The following is a 9,053-nucleotide window of genomic DNA, read 5'->3' on the forward strand; positions in this document are numbered from 1 at the left end:
CTGTTCCCAGAAAATACGAGCACGCCAACGAGCATTTCCTTCGACTGCGTCACATGAACCTGCATGTCATTGTTGTAGTTGCTGGCAGTGGACCAAACACGGGGCAGGTTTCTAAAATGGGAGAAATGGCAAAACAGTGGCTGACACACGAGATTGATATGGATCTTTTTTTTTTTTTTTTTGTGTTGCATGGTTTTTTTTTATGTATCACTGTTATTGTGATATGACACTTTTATATTACCTAAAAATTTATAGCATTATTAATGATTAGGGTCTGGCTAACTTCAGGTTTAATCCTGGATTTCCAGTGTTTTGGAGCTGGTTTACTTCTTATGGGGTACATTACTGTGGCAATTTACACTCGCCTAATCTCCTCAGGAATGGGGCATGTTTGAGACAAGAGATCAACATGTTTGAAATCGCGTCCCATGGAACAATTATTTCTATGAAATAATGCATAAAGATCAATTAGAGCTTAGTGTGCAGATATTAAGAAAATCTGAAGTTTGTCTCAGCATCGGTAAGAAATAGAGATTCTTGAGGGCAACTTTATTCCTTGCTTCTTTCCTGTTGACTGCAAACAATATTAAAGCAACTTTATTGTTGTATAGGCTGTAATACATTGAAATGATACTAAAACAGGCAATTTAAACCTTTTCGTTTCTGACGTCATGAAACATTTGCAAGTTGGCTACTTACCAGTTTGAAATCTTTTATTTTGTTAAATTTTGTCTCTACTTGCCCTTAGACTATTTCAAATTGCGGAGACTGAGTGAAAGAAGCGGCAAATCTAAACGTCATTAGCTTCTTTTTATTGTAATATAGTAATGAGGTCTTCCCAGATCTTTGACATTAAGTTTGTTGCCTTAAATTATCAAAATTTGTACACACTTTACTATTTACTTTAATCATTATTACTTTAAGACATATATAACAATACTTTAAAATACACAGCGCTTTTCTTCTCACACAGACTGACACTGCTGTTTTGGCTACAGAAGTTGTGTTGCAGCGAGTCTGTATTATCGGTTTACCTACTTTATGTTATATAATGCTAATTTTATAGCATGATAGTATTCATAAACTATGCCCCTCAGCTGCTAATAGACCGGTTCATGTTTCTGGTTGGTCATGCTGCCATTGCTGCCTCTTTCATGTGAATGTGGTCATAGCTAGATCGAAAAACCCCTGTTTGACTTATTTGATAACCACCTTGGTGAAGCTAGGTACAAAAAAGATATTCTGCATGTGTTTAGCTTGCTTTGTCTGTTGTAGACTTTTGTTCAAATCATTTTCATACTCTGTGGATAAGTCACTGTCATGCTAGAGGAGTGCATTCCCACCAGGATAGAAAACTTTATCCTTCAGATACACTTTAAGGATTTGCACCCAAATCCTGCCAGCAATACGTACAAGAAGGCATAACGGAGCCACAAGATCCTCTGTCTGCAGGAGTTAAATGTTGACGTTTTTATTTTCCTTTGCTGCCTGTGTGTGTGTGTGTGCACACATTTGTAAGCATGTGTTCAGTTAACATACAATTTAATGAAGTGTATCTTGAATAAGTGTCTGTGTGTGTCTGTGAGTGCCTGCCGTGAAAGAGTTAAGCGTGTCCGTGTGTAAAGTTTAATAATCCTTTGTCTTTGTTCCAGGACACATTGATTGTCTGGTCAGAAGCAGATAACTATGACCTTGCACTCAGTTTCCAGGAAAAGGCTGGCTGTGATGAGATCTGGGAAAGAATTTGCCAGGTAAAACTCAAACCAGGAACATACAGCTGTTTCACTGATGCTAAAATTCCATTGAGCCTACCACAATGGGCAAGCTCTGTTGATCTATTTAATAGTTTGTGTACTGGACAAATTACTGAGAAACGTTAACCTGTGCAAAGAGGTGACTGTACACATGATACTATCAATTGTGTTCATTTAATAATAGCTTTTATTTGTGACTCAGGTCCAAGGTAGAGACCCTGCTCTGGACATCACCCAGGACCCCATTGATGAGTCTGAGGAAGAGCGCTTTGAGGAGATTCCAGAGACAAGCCACTTAGTTGAGCTCCCCCCTTGTGAGCAAGGCAGACTGGAGGAAATTGCCGACTTGGTTACCTCTGTCCTTTCCTCACCCATCCGGAGGGAAAAGCTTGCCCTGGCCCTGATGACTGAGGGCTACATCAAGAAACTCCTGGGTCTCTTTAGAGTATGTGAGGAAGTGGACAACAGGGAAGGCCTCCATCACCTCTATGAGATTGTCCGAGGCGTCTTATTTCTCAATAAAGCAGCCCTCTTTGAGGTGATGTTCTCTGACGACTGTATCATGGATGTGGTGGGCTGCCTGGAGTACGACCCAGCATTGGTTCAACCTAAACGCCACCGGGAATTCTTGACCAAGACGGCGAAATTTAAGGAGGTGATCCCTATCACAGACTCTGAACTGCGGCAGAAGATCCACCAGACATACAGAGTTCAGTACATCCAGGACATAATCCTGCCCACACCATCTGTCTTTGAGGAGAACTTCCTATCTACACTCACCTCCTTCATCTTCTTCAACAAGGTGGAAATTGTCAGTATGTTGCAGGTAAGGATTCAAACCAAGCTATTTATAAAACAACATTATGAGTTAATTATTTAATCCACTTTATAGTTTAGCCAGTACATATACAGTATTGCTGTACATGTTGTGACTAATTAAAATTTGTTTGACAAATGACCCTGCTTGTAGATTAGCCCACCAAGATGACTCATGCTTAAAACCAAATTAAATTTTTTTTCTTTAAATGTATTTAATTCTCATGTGAAATGTTAAATCAAGTGGGAAAGCTCAAATAATAAGTGTGAACAGATGGAAATGTATAAGCCTGTAATGACTGTACAAATAATGTATGCGTAAGATGTGTGTGTCAAGTTTTGTATTGTGATGATGACCAATTAAAACTATACATTAAAACATTTTCAAAATCTTTGAGTGAATAGGTTTAGGCCCATTGTAACACTTGTATGTGGATTGTAATATGGTGCAAATCTGAGGCATATGTTCTGAACAATAATTTTTATACCACACAATTATTTTCATGGTGTAAACAAACAGGACCTTAGAATTCTTTCATTTCACAGTCAGGTGACTGATTTAAATTTTCTGTACGGTTCTAGGACTCATGGGTTTATTGCTGGAATAATTTGCCTTTCATTCTTGTGCTGAAATTGCAAGTCAGGATTAGATTTTCTGTTTATTTTTAAGACATGCTTCTTTATTGTTCTGATGTTTTAACCCGGCTTTAAATGTGCCGCAGGAGGATGAGAAGTTCCTAACGGAGGTCTTTGCACAGCTCACAGATGATGCGACTGAGGACAGTAAAAGGAGAGAATTGGCAAGTTTTAAGAAGTTTTTTGTTGTTGTTGTTGTTGTTGTTGTTGTGTTTTTTTTGGGACATATGTTGAAACCTCAAAGTAGTTGCCTTTCATAACCATGTTTGAGAAATGAGCCCAGAAATGGCGGTAGGCACAGTGATTTTTATTTACGACCAGTTTAATTATTTTGATCTTTGCATTTCTCATTTATATTGTCATTTATCTATCTCATTTTTTTTCCTCCTCTCCTTAGGTGAACTTCGTCAAAGAATTCTGTGCGTTTTCACAAACGTTGCAGCCTCAAAACAGGGATGCGTTCTTCAAAACTCTGGCAAATCTAGGCATTTTACCTGCTCTTGAAATAGTAATGGTACGTTATAGTTCTGGCATGAATGTGTATCTGAGGTAGTCTTAATAAAAGTCTTTTTTGATTGGTCAATGCTCAGTTGAATTAACTTCTTTTTTTTTTTTTTTTTTTTTTTGTTCAGGGAATGGATGACTTGCAGGTGAGGGCAGCAGCTACTGATATCTTCTCTTACCTGGTGGAATTCAGCCCCTCCATGGTTAGGGAATTTGTCATGCAGGAACCTCAGCAGACAGATGATGTAAGCATCTAATCATTATTTTTAAAAAAAAAAAAAACTTTCTCTTTAATGAAAGCAGTGTTTTGGCAGCCCAGGCTCTCTCAGTTTCAAATAGTTCATTACCACATCAGGCATGTAGAACAGTCCATAACTGAGGTGAAATCTAAATAAGGAAAACTGTTTGCTTTATGAACAATGAGGGAAACGAGGTGTTTTGTATTGTGACAACAGCCTGTCACTGTTGGGGCTCACGTGATGTGCTCAATTTTTACTACAGAGCCATAACATTTGAAGGCATTTTATAGCTGATACACAATTTACATGTTTGATAAAGTAGTATAAAAACACAGAACTGTTATAGAGAATTACTGAGACAAAGTTTGATTAACTTTCTTTAGTGTCCTCTGTTGATCTTCTGTTCTGTGTACAAGAAGGCTTTTTTTGTTTGTTTTAATACTGTGTGTTTGCCCTGTTTTTTTGAGAGAGACAGTTTTCTTTTCATGCCATGCAAAATTTATTTTTAATCTGAGCGCGCTACTGTGTTAACTTCTCCTTTGTTTGCTTTGTGTATTTGTGTTTCAGGATGTTCTCCTGATAAATGTTGTGATTAAGCAGATGATTTGTGACTCTGACCCAGAGCTGGGGGGAGCTGTCCAGCTGATGGGTCTGCTCAGGACACTCATCGACCCTGAGAATATGTTGGCTTCCACCAACGTAAGCAAAATCAACCAGATTTTTGTTGATTTCTTCCCCTTTCCTTTTTCTCCAGCCATTGCTCAATGTTGATCACTCTGCTTTTTCATTTAAATCAGTTGTTCTCAGACTTTTATTTGGTGTGACTCATTTCCCCACACTTTTTAGTCATTAACAATGAAGAAAGGATCCAATTTAGTCAAATTAGGGTCAGTGGAGTCTTCTGTATTTAAAAAAAGCAAAGTCTACAAAGTCAAGTTTATTCAACTTAGTTTCACGCATTATTTTTACCCACCTGCAGTGGCTCTGCCAGTGAGTCCTGCCTCACAGTTGAAGAAACACTGATGTAAAGCAGCACATTTATGGTGCCTACCTCATTGTTATCTGACAAAACCCCCCATCTGTGTCTCCATATGTCCGTTACCACCGCTAGATTAAGTATATGTGTCCCCTGAGTGAAACCTTAAACACTTATTAAAGTTTTTTTGTGTTTGTTTTTTCTGCTAGAAAACTGAGAAGACAGAGTTTCTGAGTTTCTTCTACAAATACTGCATGCACGTGTTGACTGCTCCTCTGCTGGCCAACACTGCACTTGACAAAAATTCAAAAGGTGAGCTGGGAAGTTAAACTAGGGTACAACAGACTGGAAGAAAGGAAATTTCACTGTTTAATCTATGTAATCACATTTCAGATCTGCAGGAGGGATCAACAAAGGTCAACCCAGTGTGCCCAGGTGGGTGTTATTTAAACTGTCAACCATGAACAACAGTTAGAAATTTGTGCATTTGAAGTGGCTTGAAAGTACTGCTCTTGTAGTAGACAACATCATTATATTATTTGTTTTTACCTGAACCCTTCCAAAATAAATAACCAGCAGCTCTTACTAAGGGTGTGGTTCTTTTTCTTTTAGAGGACGTGAATAAGAAATAAAATGTTAAGCTAGTCACCAGACTATAGGAACAGCTTCAAATTATTAAGGAAGATGCTGAGGATCACAAAATCTGGAATGACTCTTAAAACCATATATTAAAGGATTGTACACTTGCTGTCTGGCTTGTATTTGGAAATGTACCTGGACAGTGCTGCATGTCCTAACACGATTTGTCTTTATTTGTGTAGACAACTTCCAGACAGCTCAGTTGCTGGCACTGATCCTGGAGCTTCTGACCTTTTGTGTGGAACACCACACCTATCACATCAAGACCTACATCATGAACAAAGACCTGCTTAGAAGAGTGCTGGTGCTGATGAACTCAAAGCACACGTTCCTTGCTCTTTGTAAGTTCCCTGTGTTCTGATAGCGACTACATTGTGGTTGAACCTCATATACAGATATAACCATACCAGAGCTGTGCAACTGCTGTTTGTATCCAAGCTCACAGAAATAATACAGATAAGACTTTGAATCATATCGTGCCTCGTTTTTTTTACAAAGTGGCTCTGTTTTTGTCCAAGGTGCTCTGCGTTTCATGCGCAGAATCATTGGTCTAAAAGACGAATACTACAACCGCTACATCATCAAAGGGAACCTGTTTGAGCCTGTCATTAATGCCTTGCTGGACAATGGGACCCGATACAACCTCCTCAACTCTGCCATCATAGAGCTCTTTGAGTTTATTAAAGTGGTATGTAAAAGCACAAAGGCTACTTTAACAAGCCTTTGTTTTTGCATTAAATATATAATGATCCACCTTTTGCTTTCCAGGAGGACATCAAATCACTCATAGCTCACATCGTGGATAACTTCTACAAAGCACTTGAATCCATTGAGTATGTCCAGACATTCAAGGGCTTGAAAGGACGATATGAACAGGAAAAAGACCGGCAGAGCCAGAGACTCAACAGGTCAGAAGCAAGGGTCATTCCCTTACTGTGATCTTTATCACTCATGCACTCCACCACATAAATTTACATGTATATATGCCGACTTTACATAGTTTTCTATTCCCATTTTGTGCACACCCCTACCGAATTTCTGCATGTTTTAGTCAACCTCTGTTAACCCTTGTGCTTGTCATCATTGTTCAGCTTCATAACCTTCATTTATATTTAATCAGAGACTTATTACCACAAGGTAGTACTTCCCCTTGTGTAGACACCTGTACCTCATGAAGCAGTTTTCTCAACTGTAGATATCGAAGAGATGCGCGGCCTTTGGATGAGGATGAAGAGTTGTGGTTCAATGACGATGATGACGATGACGATGGAGAGGCAGTGGAGAAGAGAATGGGGGATGACTTCTCTGATAGCTACGGCAAGTACATGGAAGCCAAAAAAGGTAAGCTATATTCTCTTACTGTATGAATGTTGCTGGATAGTTTTTCCCAGATTGTTGCATGATCCTAGTTTGTGTTGTAGGAGCTGCCAACGGAGCCAATGGTGCCAATAACAATGGGAAAGCTGCTGCCCTCCCACCTGCCTCACCAGCCGTCACTCCAAACAACAGTTCAGCTTCTTCTGTCAAAACTGTTCCTCTTCCTGCCACACCAGTAGTCAAGGTAATATTTCATGTTGCATTCTGAGAAAGACTTGAATTCCTATCCTGTCCTATCCTAATCCTTTGTCCAATTTTGGGACAGTATAACAAAGGACAGTCTTTAATTTTCTGTGTTGCACAATATGTTTCGAGTGGTATCACAACATGAATGCAGATAAAAGTTACACAAGTTACTTGTTGTTTGACTTCACTGGTCAGAATAAGTAAAATGTGAGTGAAATTTAGAACACTATGTTTCAGCACTAATAGCTGTCCTGCGCTCCTGCAAAAGTACATGTTGAAATGAAACAGTCACTCTTGTTGTTGTCTTAGACTGCTCTGGTTGGTTTGGTGGACTACCCTGACGATGAAGATGAAGAGGAAGATGATGAGGAAGAAGACCAGTCTCCAAGGAAGCGGCCTCGTTTGAGCTCCTAAGGCGAATTGTCCTCTTTGGTCATGGTGGACGGACATTGAGTCCCTTTGAAATCCCCTCCTCTGGTTGTCTCATTGGCTGCCTGCCTGTGCCACCTGTCTCACTGAAGAAATGGACAAAGATGAGCTCCCACCTCTCTCAGTCCCTTCTGATTGCTGCTCCAGCTTCTCCCTCGGCAAAAGGAGATGAAGAGTTGCTTTTGTTTTGTTTTGTTTTTGTTTTTTTAAAGAAAGAAGGATCAATCTGTGTCTCAGCCTGTTTACCTCTTCCTTTTCAACAACCTCTTCAGGGAGATTCCCAAATCTCTTTTCTTCCACCTGAGAACCTCATTGACCCTTTGAGAATTCATCTCTCCCCTCTTTCACTCCTTCCTGCTCTCCTTTCCTGTTCTCACTTATTCCTCCTCACCCACAACCCTAAACACCAACAAGACATTGAAGTTTGAATTGGTGGCACAGCAGTTCCCAGCTCTACAGGGCTAAGGAAGCTGCAGTCCAACAAGAGCCCCACTGCGCCTGTCACCTCTTATTTAAAAAAAATAAATAAAATAAAATAAAAAGCCCTTCCATACTTCTCAAATCCAAATCGATGAGCTCCAGAGAGAGAGGAAGTCAGATCACAACCAGCCAGTGTATGAACTTGACAGCAGGTCAGTCAGGCTAGCAGGACTAGCCGTCATAGTAATAGAAAGCTTGACTGGCTGAAGCTGTGTGTGCCGCCCTCCCAGAGAACTACTTACTTTAGTCATGGATAGAGGGACATCATAGAAAAATCCCCAAATTCTTAAGACAAGGGAGCTGACCAGTGAGACTGGGATGAAGACTAAGAGCGAGAGGAGCAGGACTCAAACCTTCAAAAGCCATGTTGTCAGTTTGGTCGAGGCACACACACAAACACACACACACACATGATGATACATGCACATACAAGACTGTGTTAGCCAGGAAGTCCTGTATTTCATGACTTTGTTAAAAAGTACTGTACAGATCTTTTTGTTCCTCTTTTTAATCTTTTGCCCCTGACGTGATTTTTGAAAGGGGAGCGAGACCCCTACCTGCCTGTGTTCTTTTTGTTGTCGCACAAAAAGGTGGGGTCACTGTTCACCCTTTAGTACAGTTCATTTGATTCAGTGTACAAATACAGAGAAGTCCTAAATGCTGGTTTAAAAATAACAAAAAAACTTGCAGTAAAGTTGTTTCTTTTTTTCAGTCAACATTTCGAGGATGTCTGGAATTTTGTACTTAAGTCAAACTTGGCGTCCTCGTTACAGTGTGCACATCATCAGCCCAGTTTGTGTTTTAAAAGGGTGGCAAACCTGAGTCGTTCATCCTTCTCCCAGACAGATCTCAGGTTCAGAGTTTAACTTGCATCAGAAACAAAAAGCTGCCCACCTTGTTGTGGCACAGCTGGTATAAAAGATGGATGTAGCCAGTGGCGTCACCCACTGGTTTGTGAAGTCCTGTTATGAAGCCTTGAGCTTAGCCTCTTGTAGTTTTAAAACCAGGTGTGAGAAG

At 40.0% G+C, this 9,053-nt stretch overlaps 1 protein-coding gene across 1 annotated transcript in view; it reads left to right on the plus strand.

The window, feature by feature from the left end:
• The window catches only part of ppp4r3b (protein phosphatase 4, regulatory subunit 3B), a 10,631-nt gene extending 1,584 nt beyond the window's left edge, over nucleotides 1-9,047 (plus strand). Inside the window, exons 3-16 of the mRNA XM_005727299.1 lie at nucleotides 1,653-1,751; nucleotides 1,957-2,580; nucleotides 3,293-3,370; nucleotides 3,604-3,720; nucleotides 3,839-3,955; nucleotides 4,517-4,648; nucleotides 5,135-5,237; nucleotides 5,319-5,360; nucleotides 5,747-5,905; nucleotides 6,083-6,252; nucleotides 6,333-6,472; nucleotides 6,760-6,905; nucleotides 6,986-7,125; nucleotides 7,437-9,047. Coding sequence (XP_005727356.1) covers nucleotides 1,653-1,751; nucleotides 1,957-2,580; nucleotides 3,293-3,370; nucleotides 3,604-3,720; nucleotides 3,839-3,955; nucleotides 4,517-4,648; nucleotides 5,135-5,237; nucleotides 5,319-5,360; nucleotides 5,747-5,905; nucleotides 6,083-6,252; nucleotides 6,333-6,472; nucleotides 6,760-6,905; nucleotides 6,986-7,125; nucleotides 7,437-7,541 — 2,172 coding nt within the window. The 3' untranslated portion in view covers nucleotides 7,542-9,047. The remainder of the gene's footprint in view (nucleotides 1-1,652; nucleotides 1,752-1,956; nucleotides 2,581-3,292; nucleotides 3,371-3,603; nucleotides 3,721-3,838; nucleotides 3,956-4,516; nucleotides 4,649-5,134; nucleotides 5,238-5,318; nucleotides 5,361-5,746; nucleotides 5,906-6,082; nucleotides 6,253-6,332; nucleotides 6,473-6,759; nucleotides 6,906-6,985; nucleotides 7,126-7,436) is intronic.
• Nucleotides 9,048-9,053: the final 6 nt, after the last annotated feature.

The sequence above is a fragment of the Pundamilia nyererei genome, unplaced genomic scaffold (genome assembly GCF_000239375.1).
Source record: "Pundamilia nyererei isolate P.nyererei 1_Seehausen unplaced genomic scaffold, PunNye1.0 scaffold00024, whole genome shotgun sequence".
Classification (NCBI taxonomy): Eukaryota; Metazoa; Chordata; class Actinopteri; order Cichliformes; family Cichlidae; genus Pundamilia; species Pundamilia nyererei.